The sequence below is a fragment of the Microchirus variegatus genome, assembly GCF_963457635.1.
Source record: "Microchirus variegatus genome assembly, chromosome: 6".
Lineage (NCBI taxonomy): Eukaryota > Metazoa > Chordata > Actinopteri > Pleuronectiformes > Soleidae > Microchirus > Microchirus variegatus.
This window is the reverse complement of record NC_139807.1, coordinates 10,178,632-10,194,088: the sequence shown is the minus strand read 5'-3', so window position 1 is coordinate 10,194,088 and position 15,457 is coordinate 10,178,632. Positions and strand designations below refer to the sequence as shown.

Here is a 15,457-nt window from a genome sequence, read left to right as displayed (position 1 = left end):
TGTCTAACAGTGCTCATGACTGAGCTCAAAGGAGTAGAGGATGTTAGGGCTTGTGTCAGTTAATATATAAAGCAACTGTATGTCGATAAGATCTAAAGTGCATGGAATAAATATGTGAGCAGAAAACTGATTCATGTTTAACTGCACGAAGACATCCCAGCCAGATAAAACTAAGGAATCTTACCGTGTTGTTTATTTGCTTTTGTTAAAACAGATTTGGTATCAGGAACAGTATTCCAAGTCCAGACATCTATAAAGCGAAAGTTTGAATCAATAATACCCAGCCCTGTAGATATACGTGTGCACACACTGAACCTTTGTACGGTGCGACTCAGATGTGCGTCTCCACGTCGGTGTAGCCGGGCAGCATGTCTCCGTTGGAGCAGCTCTTGGCCTCCTCCGCCTGTGGAACAGCGGGCAACATGTGGGCCGTCGCGGACGTCTCCTCGGCCGACGCTGCAGCCCGGCTTCGCTGGAGCCTCGAGTGCATCAGGGGCACGAAGAACAGCACCACAGCCCCCACCATAGGAGGCACCCCAGCCAGGGAGAAGGCCACTGTGTAGTTCCCAAAGTAACCACGTAGTAGACCTGCAGAGGGATACATGGCACGATACAACTTAACAATGCATACAAAACCAAACCTGATGTAATAATAAATAAATTAATTAATGTTTTACATTTATATCTACATTTCTGTTCACCTGCATTTATTTATTTATTCCTGTATTTATTTATTTATTTATGCCTGTATTTATTTATTTATCATGTCAGGTTTGGTCCTCCATAACAAAGAAGTCCATACTGTATATGTACAATAGCATGGAGGCAGAGTTTTGTTGTGTGTGAGGAGTAAACAAACGGCTTTTGAAAGTTATATTTTTCAAAACTTGAACTTGAACTTTGTTATAGACTTTTACCCTAAACTGGAGTAAACCTGTCTGGCCCCCATTTCACATTTCTGATTACAAGTGTTGAATTATCTGGACAGATGATACAGGGATGAACTTGTACCAGAATGATGGGAAGAGGAAAAGCTCATGATCCAAAGCATACTACGTCATCAGTCAAACATGGAGTGTGGCAGTGTTGACCAGGCTCACTTGAGTTTAGCGAGGAAGTGACTGCTGATAGAAGTCGCAGGATGACTTCTGAGTCTGAATTGTATAGGATTATAATCCTCTGCTCGCTCAGATTCAGCTGCAAAACCGATCGGGCGGCATTTCACACCACAGACGGATAATGACACGAAGCGTACTGTAAAAGTAACACTAGAGCTTTTGAAGAGAATGAAATGGAATGTTCTTTAGCGACAAAGTCGGTCACCTGATCTCATGCTCGTCTCAGTTACTGAAGACTTGACTGCAAAAGAGCAGCAACTGGAGGCTGGAAACTCAACTTTGGGTGATGTCCACGGGTTCCAGACTTCAGGCAGTCATTTGACTGCAACTGATGTTCAACTAAGTATTAAAAGAAGCCTTTGAGTTTGTCCTATTATTATTGAACCTCTGGATATGGACAAGAATGTATAAAAATGCTTATAATTTCTCAAAGGTTAACCCTCAAATTCATTTGAAACAGAGCCAAAAAGACATAATGTGTGTCATTGCACAACTACATACTTACCTGACTGTGAGTGTGCAGTAATATAACTGGCTACACAAGATATCATATGGCCACATTAATTATGTCATAGTTTTGGCTGCTGCACTCCACAGTGAAAGTCAACAGAGATTGGATTACTGGGAAACAATAAAATCCTTTACCTCACCGTGTTTAGAATATGCACACAGGGAAGCTAAAGCGTTAACATCTGCTGCCGAACATGTGCAGCAGCTCCTGGTTTTTTTCATGTGTAATCCTTACATGTCAGAGAGAAACAAACTGCACCGACAGCACGCTGCCACAGCAGGGTCAGTAGGTTCACCACAGTCAACTTGAGTGCATTGGGAGGGGTGTTTACATACATTGTTGCCTTGTCTCGTATGCATTCCTGCGCACGATCTGTACATACTGTACAGGACAACATTATGTGGATATTAAGATAATTCCATTCAGCGCTCGGCCTAGCTAAGTTGGTATTAGAATGTGCAGAACAGGAACAATGAGAGAGGGTACAGGGTAATTGCAGATTGTTTTCTCTAAGTGCTGTTGCTAAGAGTCGGAAGGTTTCTGTTTGCCAGGCGAAAACAGTGACAAACATGCTATATACAAACAACTGAACCTAGAATAATATCTCACACATGTGTATCCACAAAATAAGACTTTACACATAAAGGCTTATGGAATCAGGGGTGCAAGACTTAAAGAGAAATACTTTTTTAATAGCACATACTATGAAATTTAATACCATCTTACTGGTGAAAGAATACATAATAATGGCAAAGTGAATTACTTTAAAGTAGTTTCTTTTACTACTAAAAACACAACCACTCATTACGTTCACTCGTTCAACTGCTTCTTAATCCAAATATCAAATAAGCCAATAAATCACTTGCTTCCTCTAAATATTTAATCTATTTTTTTTGTCCTCCAGGCAAATCCCTAGATGCTACTTGCAATTGGAAACAAGCCCAACAGTGATGTATAGTCAGGTCCATAAATATTGGGACATTGGAATTACAACACTTTCTATGTGCCTCCCACTTTTTAGGGGACTAAAAGTAAAAGTAAGGACTAAACTAAACAATCATAAATCAAACTTGTATTGTTTAATACTTGGTTGCAAATCCTTTGCAGTCAATGACAGCCTGAAGTCTAACCAGCCAAAAAGAAAAGAATTGTGATGATATTTATGGACCCGACTGTACATATTATCCTGCCACTCAATTGTCTAAGCTAAATGCTAATATCAATCAACTTGTTGTGCCCTGTGCCTGCCAACATCAGTGAGAGGAGCCGCATCACTGTGAGCACTGTGCAAATCAATTCAGTGTTGTAGAAAAACAGGATTAAAAAAAAAGAGAGAGAGAGAGAGCATGCTTCTCACCAGCAATGGGTGGACCTGCTGTCATGGGAACAGACATCAGGCCGAGGAGGTAGCCAATGGCCTGCGAGGCCTGCATGGGCCCGACCAGCTCGAAGGCTATGGGGGCCATCATGGTGAGAACGCAGCCGTCGCACAGGCCCAAGATCACGCAAACGACAGCCAGCCCCTCGAACACAGAACACTGAGGGATCATGATAGACATCAGGCCCATGACTGTGAAGGACGCCACCTGAAAACAGACAAGCAAGGACACAAGCGATCATATAGATCTTTATACCGTTTCTGAGAAGTTTGCAGTTTTTGCATACATCCAAAAAAAAAAAACCTGAGTTACTGCTGGCTGTGCAACGACTTGCCCAGTGGGGATTATAAAGATACCTTACACCTTCAAACTAAGGCAGCATTTGCTTGCACTTACACTTCTTAAATACATACAGAAAGGCCAAGGGGAGAAAAGAAGAGCAGACAGGAGTGAGATCTGGTACACGCTGGACACATTTTCTGTGCCATTACAATTATATTTTTTTTTTTTTATCAACATTATCGAGATAAAATGTGTCAAATTAGAGTTGGCAGGGTGGAACAACAACCAATTTTCTTCATGTGGGTATCAAAGAATAACAATTAACAACGATAACATTTGTGTTACTAATGAGCGGAATGGTTAGCCTAAAGCATTTCACATGTGCCCTTAACCCGTAACCTTTCCATCTGTCGAACATTAAGACCACAGTCACAGTGTGTTTTATTTATGACACATTCTCCATCTTCTTTGAATCTAAATGACAGTGCTTGTTTTAACAACACTCAGTGTGTGAGGTTGGTGCTTCTCAGCCAGTGTGATTGCATTAAGCAGGAAGTGTGTAATGTACCACTTTTTTTTGTATTCTCTCCTGCTTTTCCCCTCCATTTACCCAGAACTGGACCCCCCCCCTACCATTATCTAGGTCGGTAATTTGTCTTGTTAAAAGAAAGATTATTTTCATTCCAGTGTGCAAAGAGCATCTGAGTCATGTTCCTCTGCACTTTAAGCCGTTAATAACACTGAGTCACTCGGACCGCAAAGACAACATCAAAGGTTGACGACAGTAACTCCACATCGCCCTTTTCAAATGAATAAGAAACAAATTATTTCTATCTCCGGTTTAAGTTGAAGCTGCCCGTTTGTAACATTGTGGTGTTTGTTGTTGATAATTCTCATTTTGCCTCTGTTTGGTCTTGGTGAACAGAGATTATGTAACATTATTGTATGGCGTGCCCTTCATCTGAAACTATCAGCCCTGACCGAGGAAGTGTTTGTGTATATACAGAGGCAGTGCAGAGACGAGTGGGTGCATGTAACATTTATCCAGTCAGACTGCCGAATGACTTCAATTCACGCCTGAAACATTTTGTGGGTAAGGGTTAATGCTTTATACAATATGATTTATGGATTATTAATGCTTAATACCCATAATGCTCTATACAATAATAATATGGTAAATAATGTAGATTCCCTGAGAGCTGGATTCTATCCTACGACCTTCCTGACAAAAGTCCAACAACTTAACCACTAGCCTACCAACATATATGTGCGTGTTTAGTGTCATCACCCGACTTGTACCAGAAATTCGATCCGTTCTGCGCATGTGCTTGACTGAATTCCTAGAACCACTGACGCTCGGACACCTCTCTTGCCGCTCAGTATCGTAACCGAACTGTCTAGGTATCGCGGGTGCGAGCGGTTTCAAACCTTTCAGAGGATGGATGACATTCGCACCATATGCTTATGCTATTCAGAACCGTTTTTAATCGTGAGGTGTACTTGTGTGGCGTGAGAACGTGAAAAGTCAGTCAAATGCGTGAGTCTCACGGCCCAAAGCGTGGGAGTTGGCAGCTATGTTGCAATGTGCTTACTAGAGCCTGCAAATGATCACTTTTCCAAATGCTAACTGCTGTTAGCTCCCAGTAGCCTCTGTGGCAGATGTCATTTTCTGTCCCTTAAGTTTCGTATAACATGACTCCTTTAAGTCATCACTCTTTACTAATGCAATGTTAAAGTTGCCTCGATGTAAAACTAATCACTTCCTGTGTGGGGCAGGAATGTCACCAGGCAACATAATATCTAAACACTGCTATACTGAGGAATGCAGAAGTTGTGTGTGTGTGGAGCTTTTTTTTGAACATTGTGTGAACTCTTCCTTGTTTTCATATGCAGACGTTTCTTTCCCTCACCTGCATGTAGATCTTCGTAAGACTAGGAAGGAGGTCTCCAATCTTGCCGAAAGCGAGACGCCCCACGCCAGATGAGGCTCCTATGCACACCAAGAGAACCCAGTCCTTCTTAGTGTCTTTGAACTCCTCCTTCACAAAGTTCATCTGTGACACAAAAAAGAACAGACAGACATAGTGCTGTGTGAGACTTGGCCGTTTTAGCAGCGGAGAAATGTGATCATGTTGCCGAAGAAACTCTCCGGAGGCTGCAAAGAACATATGAACGCCAAAAAAAAGATGCTGCACAACCTGCAGGTGAACTTTCTATCATGTTTTTTTGCCCCCCCCCCGCCAAAGGAATCAATGAAGTCTGCCAATGTGAGTGGTGAATTCATCCATCGTCAACCCAAAAGCCACATTCTGAACAACAATCTTCCAGAACAGAAGGACAGGGAGATTGCATTGCATATAGGTCAGACTCCCCCCAATTCAGGTCCAAAACATGAAACCGCCCTCTCATGTCTTTCCTGAGCAAAAACTGGTCCTTGTGAAATATTTGCTCTGCTTTGAAGGGCTCTACATTCATCAATAGCCATAGGATAGGAATGTTTAGGGATACAGAGAGGCCATACAGGAGAGGTTTCCTGAGGTAGTTGAGCCAATACAAAGGCCGGGGCTGTGTTTACATCTGGGCTCAGGCCTGAAACAACAGGACTGACAGAGGGAGGCCGGAGCTGGAACATCAGACATCTGGAAAGAGGGAGATCAACTTCACGGCTCCAGGCTACAGCTTTACCACTACATCTTCATCCTTCACCGTCTCACTATCTCACACCGAATTTGGTCACCGTTCATGTGCCGACATATTAACAATAACAATCACTGAAAACATGACAAAATCTGTCATTTAAAGTCTGCGAAAGTCTGTACTTTGATCATCATGATGCTACTAGAATCACAGACTTGTTAGCGGTAAGAATATAAATAATAAATGATGTATGTACGCACACAGACACACCCACACTCTATCACACCTGACACGTGCCCATGCCTACGTACACATTCATACCATAGCTTATTGCTCAGAGTCATATACCTCTGCCAACAATAACGTCAGCGGTATTTTTTTAAGACGCAATCTGTGAGGAATATTAGAGATGTTCATTTATCTCTCTGCCTCAGGGAGGTTTGATTGACAGCAGCTGAGTCCCAGCAAGAGAATGAGAGACAAAGTAAACAAACCTCATAGTATGTTAGCAGACGTGGCACCAGTAGCTCGACTTTATTATAGATATAGATATTTTTGTCTATGTATGCGGATTATTGGCCATTTAATATACAGCACAATCTACTCTGACGATTTGTTCAATGGCTTGGTCAATGTTTGCGCATGTCATAAAAGCTAATGTTGGTTATGGCTGAAGGATTTTGGTTCCTATGTTATGTCTGGCCATTGTATGATTAACAAAAGAAAGAGCTGATGATATTAAAAGTGTGTGACAGTTAGGGTTTTACTGGCCCATAATATTTTTGTATAAGTGTGTAATTGCGTTAAAATAGAATTTGGTTTTCACAGCCTTAGAATAAACGCTTTACGGTAAAGCAAAGCAATAGGCCTTGTTTTACAGAGGCTGCCATGTCTCTACATCAGCCCGAAATAGACAAAACAAGCCAGAGGTTGTGTCTTCGCATTGTGAAACAGAAGCTTACTACACAAATGAAGAACAACATCCTTTCTGGTATTCATAGTAGTTCCCTGATAGGCTTGGGAAAGGGCGGGGAGAGCGGAGGAGTCCTCAATGGTGCAGTCTCACCATAAGATGTCACAAACTCTTAAACACTAAACATTAACTGCAAAGTGCTAAACTATCATTTTACAGTTATATATCCATATATATATATATTATATATATCTGTATATTATACGGTTTGATTTTGAGAGACAGATAAAATCAGATCTTTCACCACTCACAAAATCCACAGAAAATAAAAGTGCATCAGACCACGTGCAGAATTCCAGCTGTGACATCAGCCTCCATCTCCCTCCTTTTTCCCCAAGTTAGCTGAGAAGCATTGTTATGCCAATATGATCGATACCTGACCACAAAAGTCTGACTCATCAACCGCCATTATGCTATTAATATACCCTTGTAATATGAAAGAAAATCTCTGCAGTCGCGTACCAAAAGTTCCTGTTACATATGCATTCCATATTAGGTAATGTTTCAGAACAGCTGGGATGGATGACTATAGTATAAACACTATAAAGTACACAAGGCTTAGCGTCTATATACATCTTCAATTACCATCAAATATAGCACAGCTATGCAATTTCACAACAATAATATATGAGAATCTAAGGTGACAACAACAGAGGAAGAGGGAGAAGAAGACACTTAAGAGGCAGAAAGAGACATTACAGATGCTAAGTATAGAGTTCAGTTAACCTAATGTAAATAATGACCACATTCTATGACCTTACCAGATGTACATATGGCACAAAGTATCCAAAAACTGCCGTAGCGATTCCAAACGCCCACAGCCGATATGTTAGGATGTGAAACACTCGCAGGTTGAAGTATTTTCTGAACCCAGCAAGAACCCTGCTCCACCTGCTCCCGCCCTGAGCAGTCGCACATGACTGGGTTTGGGGCTCAGCAGGACCAGGTCCCATGCCTGGTGGTCCCATGCCTCCTCCAGCAGGCAGTAAAGGTTTGAATGTCAACGCCAGCAGGGCCTGGACCAGCATGAAGAGACTGAGGATCTGGAAGGTCCTGCTGAGGCCCAGAGGCTCCACCACCTTGTTGAGTAACACTGGAAGGCCCATGGAGAAGAGGCTGGCACCCGCCGTCACCATGCCATTGGCCAGGCCCAGGCGCCGTCGGAAATAGTGGCCGAGGATAACCAGCGACGGCTGGAACGCGAAGGAGGATCCACAGCCAAAGAGTATGCCATATGTGAAATAACGAAGGCTAAGGGAGCTGAAAGAAAAGAGAAATTAAAAGAGTGAAGCGACAAATAAAGTGGATGAGCTCTCTATTCAAACTTTCTACAGGGTAAAATCTGATAGTTTTATTATGTCATTCCAATGGTTAGAAACTTTGATAGTTTTGGAAAGTCCACCAGAAAAGGATGAACGCTAACAGCTATGTGTGCACGAGATGAACAAACTAGGGCAAGAGCAGTGGGTGTCTTTATTGAGTCTGCGTGAGCTTACTTTGCAAAAGATGTGGTGAGCAGTCCTAGGAAAGCCACCGTTGCCCCGCTGACAGCCGTCTTCCGACAGCCAAAGTGGTCAGTGAACATGCTGACCACAGGTGAACAGAAGAAGATCATGCCCATAGCCAAGGCCCCGACCCAGGCTGTGGAGGAGGAGGAGGAAAGAGGAGAAAATGAATCACCATTAACCTGGAAATGCTGTGAGTTGTAGCTATCATGTAAAATGTAATATAAGGAAAGTGTTTGTGTATCATGCGAGGCTCAAAGCCCACTAAAAGTCATCTTTATGCAAGATATACAGAGGATACTCCATCACCATACTCATGTTTGCTATTAATATGAGTTTATGTCACTTTAACTGTGTATCACGTATTGTACTTTACATCAGACGCACACTATATGACTTCCCATGGCGATTAAGCAGATCAAAAACCAGATCAAAGTGGACACCACAGGCCTGTGGTGTAATAGCCATCCAGTGTCGGAACACCGTGAGCCAGAAAGATCCAACAGAGACACCGCGTACCCTGAAGTGCAAACAAACAAACATCTGTGTCCAGTCTCCAGGGGAGCAAAGGTAGCTTTAATGTCTACCATGGTGTCTGGGCTGTGGGTCACACTGATCTAACAGCTCACCGGGAAAGAGACCAGACAGATTGGTCAACAGGTGGATGGACTGATTTACCACACACACTTGCATACACCCACGCAATGAAAATAAGTGAAACATGAACTCTGCTGTACAAACAGTCTTTGTTGTGGAGTTTTTCTGTGCAACATGGTCTGGGCGTCAGAAAAGCATACAATACCAAAGTCAGTCTTTGTATAGGTTAGGGTGGGACTACGCCTCAGCCTTGCTATAGTTTATTTATCCAAATGAAACAAGAGAGGGTGAATTTTGCCGTTTAATGTGTACTTCATGAACTCCCACCCCTAACTACAGTATGTTCAGCCAACATCAATAAAAAAGAAAAGCACTTCACTGGGTCAGACTTTCACATATAACATCTCGGTGCAACATCCTGCAGTTAAAAATCTACAATTGCAACAGAATAGAAGGTACATATTTGTTTTACAATGGGCTCCTGACACATCTCAACCTAAGGAAACATACAGTACCACTGAGGGAGAAACTATAGGTCGACATTGTATGAGATCAGATTAACATACTTCACTTTATAGGACAAATAGTTGGGGTTTGGATTCCCATAAGCACCTTAGCATTACATTTGTCCCATATTGCACAACCGATCTACAGAGCCGAGAACCGTTCTGTTCCCCTCTACCGCACAACTTTATCTTGACGAGTGCCACTCAGACACTTTATCACCGAGCCTGTAAATGAACCTACGACGTCACAGTTCAGAGGAGGGATCCTTCAAAGGAGGCGATTCATATGATCTGAACCTAATAACACGAACACAATGCCCTAAACGTTGTACGTGTACTAAGCTCTACGTTTCATCTCAAAGACTCCTGACAGAATCAGGTCAATGTTACTTTGGGGTTGCACTGCTCAGGAATCTCAGAAATGAAAGGCTATGGTGTAAATGTGCTTCTGTGACAGACATCGCATTTCCCAAAACTCGAAATTTCTCCAGCTTCTCGCACAATTTTCAGTTTCTAAAAGGCCTGTTCCTTCCTAAAAATCACAGAATTGTTTCTAGTAAAGTCTATGCCATAAAGTAGTCTGTTATCAGTACATGTTTTATGTATACCTGCTGTTTTGCCTGTATCTTGCACTCTATTTTGAAGCCTTTCCCAACTCATTCCACCATTATAGAGTATATATATAACTGTATAGTAAAATTCTTAGTAGATTTGTGCATATTGTCTATTTCCACACAAGAACAAATGGGTTATTACAATAAGCAATACATCCACTAGACTAGACAAAAAAAAGAGCACAGTTTCAGCCAAATAAAATCCAAAACAAATATGTCACTGTGGCGGAATTAGTGTATAATTGACAGCACTCATGCTTAGAACTAAAGAATCTCTTTTCTAGTCCACCTCCATTCTCCTCTGCGCTGGCACAAGAAAAGTTCTGTGAAAAGACAGACAGTGGCGTATTCATTAGAGACGATTAGACCTGAACACCATCAACCAAAAGAAAGAGAACACAGCGAGGGAGACTGTGTGTGTGTGTGTGTGTGTGTGTGTGTGATGGATTTAGTCTGACAACAAGAGAGACACACAGAGACGCTCTATAGGACCCATATGTTAACTGGTGGAACAAACTTGAAGCAGAGAAACGCTGTTGGACTTTTAAAGAGGCTGCCCGATTTCATGCACTGATTATCAGGGGTTACCAAGTTTAGTTTGCAGGCAGGGCATACAGTACAGTACATAAGAACTGTAATCTGTGTTGTTTGTTATGTGCAAATGAAACCCAACTAAACCATCGAAGCGGGAGTAAAATTCATGCCATACTGTATATTTATACACGCATCTGCCTGAACATGAGGCTATTTTCGATTGATACGCATCATGGACACAGATCTCACAAACTCATCCCAGATGAGTTTCGATAATTTGATAAATACTCAGCGCAGAAAGAATCTGGACAGAGATTTGTTCTGTTAATCCTGTGCTCCAGGAACTATCTGTAAAACGACGCCCAATAGTGTGTTGGGTGCTAACATTTAAAGTAACAATGGCTGAATATATGTTTGTAAGGTTAACAGACGCACAGAATACAAGACGTACTTGTATTTTACTAGTTTGTTTTGCCCCAGTCCTAATTAGTTCCTTAGAAGACATACACTTCCTGTAATGGCTGAATCTCCCATTTGAGAGATTCTGTCCCAAGTTGCATTATATCAAGAAAACAGAGGCGCGTTTTGGTTGGTTGGTTGGTTGGTTGGTTGGTTGGTTGGTTGGTTGGTCTCTAAACTCTCTCTGTCTGTCTAAACCCCAACGAACGATCCTTCATTTTTCCACGTACACCTGCTGTAGAGCCACCAGCTTTAACCACCCTGATGAACTCACTATCAACAGAAACAGTTGATCCCCGTTTGATATTTACCTTGCTTGCGCGCGGAGCTTCTAGAGACTTTAATCTGACCTTGAACCCATTCCCCCTGCCCACTGGAATGCCAAATATGCCACAATATTCTCTGATCTGCCAACCTGGGATTTCCAGCTACCATGGAGATGCTGAAGAAATCTAAAGGCAGCAGAGCTACACTGCACAGACCGTAGCAGCAGTACTACAGTATGTTCATCATGACTGCAAGAGTTTAACAGAATACTGTTTTGCCCAAGTATTTGGCTTTTGACTGATGCCATTCACTAAATGTTGAACATATCCGATCAGATACGGTGAAGATTACGATTTATTTCTCATTTAAGGCTGTATAGATCCCTCACATAGTAATACTTTGTAAAAGTTCAGATACTATGACCATGACACCTTTCATCCTAATGATTTACAAGCCAAACATCACAGAGCGGTAGAAGTAGAACAGTGCACACAGCTCTCTAATATGGGTTGATTGATGGTATAAACAGTGCGTGTTCTACCCACGTTACGTCGTGTATAAGCCCGTGTATCTTGTCCATACTGTACAAACTGTAACCATGGTCTATTTGTTGAAAACAACACCATCTGCAGCTCTGATTGTACACCTGGTTAACACTAAGCTATCTTTAAAAAAAAACACCACCTGTTTACCCGGTGCCAAAGCTTAATAAATCATGAATCTACTGGTAATCTCTAATCAAGAGTGAATCATCGACTTGTCTTTTCTAGTCACATCCGCATCTTTTGTTTTGCTGCTGCAAGTTAAACTGTTGTGTTTTGAGGGGGGTGTCAGGGCAGGTCCATTTTATATGCTGATGATTGACTGAAGATACAATCAAGTGAAACACAATACACCAATCAGCCACAACATGAAAACTGGTGGAGGGTTCTAATGATGCGACTGGTCTCAAAATACTTTTGCGTCAACAAGTCAAACATTTACTAATTAGACCCGTTTAGTTTTAGATTTCATGATAGAAAATGCCCTCTGTTGCTTGCATCATATAGGGAGCATACATGGTTGCATGTGACTCTTGAAACACAGCTACCAGTCATAGTGGTGTTTGCAGCCTTAACTGATTCATTGTTCCCAGGGTGATGTGACAAATGCACGGACCCAGAATGCAATGGGACTACCCACAGAGGGCAACTTTGTCGAAGGAAATTAGGAATGACAAGGTGCGTGATACTGTTAAAGATGTTCAACTTTGCCTGCACTAACAATTCAAATGGGCCTTGTGTTTATTTTCTCCCCCCCCCTCCTCTAACTCTCTTGACAGTGATTATCATAAAGTGTTGAATTTGTTCCAGGTAAGAGTCTTAGAACCATAATCTCATCCCACATCCTGACCTTAGCCTTTGCTGGTGCCTTGACAGGAAGTTCAGAACATACCTACTTGGGTTACATGCTGCTTTGCTCCTAACAAAACCAGCTCCTATTCCTCTATGTGAGGATAAGAACCGTTTCCCACATAATTATTCAACTGGACTGTACTCCAAAGCAGGAGCTGTAATACACCAACACAAAGGAGGAACAGAACCTTTAGAGATGCAAAGTGGTGTAAACACAAAAGCAAGAAAATACCAGTTCCCTTCCAACCACTGATGGCTCATTGATGGATTCAGAATCTGGGGACAAATTCTTGGGTCAAAAATAAACTTTCTCATTCCCTTAAAATGACTCTGTTTGTCTGCTTTTCCCCTTATTCTATAGTATTATTTAGGTTTGAAGACAGAGATTTGAATCAGTAAAAACATGTGATCCTTGCATTTCTCTGCTTATGGACACCACAGACAGTAGCCAGTAGTAATCTATTACTGTTTATAGCCTGTATAGCGCTGTACGTGGCAGGAATGTCATGGGTTGTTATCATCTATGGGAACTTTTTCACACGTCCCGCAGTCTCTGTTTTGCTGTGCCTTCTTTGGAATATTTAGATGAGGAAACCGCCTGAGGCGAAGTAAAGATTGTTTTCCGCTTTAGTAAGGTTACATGTTGTGCTCAGAGTTTTAGTGGGACAAATATAAATAGTCAATTAAAATTGATTTATTTGTCATTTCTAATAATCACACCCAGTATGTCATTATACAGTTTTTTTTCAGATACTGTTTTATTACATGTTTAATGTATTTACCATTGAGGGTTTTTTTTTTTTTTTTTTAATCTATACAGTAAGTGCAGACTGTGTATATTTTGTTTTTACTCTATTGAGCTAAACTGCTATCATATACTGGCCATCGGCTGCACTGATCAACATCAGTGGGGGGAAAACCCTTATGGGATTATCTTTAGCTCAAATGTCAGTGTTTCATTTCTACAATTTACAGCATTTCAGGGAGAAACTCCAACAAAGGCCCATTTGTAAGCAATGGATTTGCAGTTGCTGGTTAGCAATGTTAGAATTTAAGGATTCAGGGTTTTTTTTTTTTAAACTTATCACATGCACAGAAACATGCAGTGGAATGAGTATGGTAATCTGTCTAAAAAAAAAACAGGAAACAGCAGAATACAAGTGGTGCAAAGTTAAATACATACGTAAAATCCTGTGCCAAGTTACAATTTGAAAAAAGTGGCATTACTGAGTGATAATTTGGCCATACCCAGTCTTTCTTTTTTGGCCTGTTTTTTGAAAAATGTAGGAATTAAAATGATAACAAATGCACTGATGGTCAGTTGCATAGCTGTTAATCATTAATAACAGTCTGAAACATTACACTCAAAGGAGACATGGGTTGTTTACAGTCTGCATTAACGAGTACACTGTAGATATTGACTGTACTGGGGGGAGGCACGTGCACGTGTGTCATTCTACACTGAGCTAAATGTGCCACATTGTAAACTCACATGAACTCAAAGCTGACCCACATCCCTCTTCAACGGATGCATGTGAACAGTATGTGCGTGTGAAACATGCCATCCAAACCATGCCATGGTGTTGATGTTATATGAAGGTTTTCTCATGCTGATGTTCTCTCCAAATAATAATAACAACAATAACAACAACAAGTTCCCCACATCTTCATTTATCATGACACCAACTTGAGACCAAATGTGCATCCAGGACAAAAGCGCGCCTCTGTCCACAGCTACTGTGTTGTTGTTATTGTTCCGCCTCACCTGAAGGAGACCAGACACTGCAGCTGGATTATTACTCACCCACTTTGAACTGAGACGTCTTGTCGTCTGGGTCCGCGTGTTCCTTCACCAGCATCATGTGCAGGATGCCGAAGGAGTTTTGAATCCCAAAGATCGCGCCGTTGCACCAGGTCGCAGCGAACACCACCATCCACCCGAAGCCCCCCTCGGGTGGCACGAATCCGGCTCCGTGTCCGTGCATCCCCGCCGCCTCCGCGTCAGTGGACTGCGGGGACACGGGCGGCTTGCAGCCGGCCTCGATCTGCTGCACGGTGCCCACAGCCTGGTCCGCGTCTTGTGGAGCATCTCTCCGCTCCGCGTGGGGATCCGCAGTCGGCTCCTCCGTCCTGCACACTCCTCCCGACGGCTGGTTGTATAGCCCGTTGATCCCCATGCTGTCTGGTGAGGTGGTGAGCTTACAGTGGGCTCTCGGCGCACACGCAGGAGATATAGGTCGCTGACATAAGAGCACGGGCTATAAGTAACAGATTCGATTGGTTATCTGTCAAAACGTGCACGACAAGGAGGGGGGGGGGGTCTTCCTCCTCAACTTCCACCGGCAGACGGTAGAAGTGTCATCGTGGTCGGATGTTTGTCTTAAAGCAGGACTTAAACGGAGCCGCCTGTTTGTCCTGTGAGTGCGTTCATATGTTTCCAGACAAACACTTGACTCTAACACTGTGAATTCACTCTTTTTTTTCCCCCTCCGGCTTCTCTGCGCGGTTGACAAAAGCAGATCCTCAACCTGTGAAAAAACCCCTCGGTTGCCGTATCGTACCGTGGCCGTCTCACACGGTCCGCAGCATCCCGCGGTGACAAAAGAAACGTCCCCGGTGCTGGTCCTCTTTCATGGTGAGTAAACACGGCGGGGAAACGAAGGCCAGTGCGGCTCCCGGAG

The 15,457-nt window shown here is 42.6% G+C and overlaps 1 protein-coding gene across 1 annotated transcript; it reads right to left on the bottom strand.

Moving 5' to 3' along the window:
* Positions 1-331: 331 nt before the first annotated feature.
* Positions 332-14,956, bottom strand: slc16a2 (solute carrier family 16 member 2; the record flags this gene model as incomplete). The annotated part of the gene is made up of 6 exons (XM_083890953.1): positions 14,581-14,956; positions 8,397-8,541; positions 7,662-8,160; positions 5,201-5,344; positions 2,987-3,215; positions 332-588 (listed from the first exon to the last, which is right to left on the bottom strand). Exons 1-6 carry the CDS (start codon positions 14,951-14,953, stop codon positions 332-334), a joined length of 1,647 nt encoding a protein of 548 aa, XP_083747079.1. The 5' UTR covers positions 14,954-14,956.
* Between the last annotated feature and the right edge of the window lie 501 nt (positions 14,957-15,457).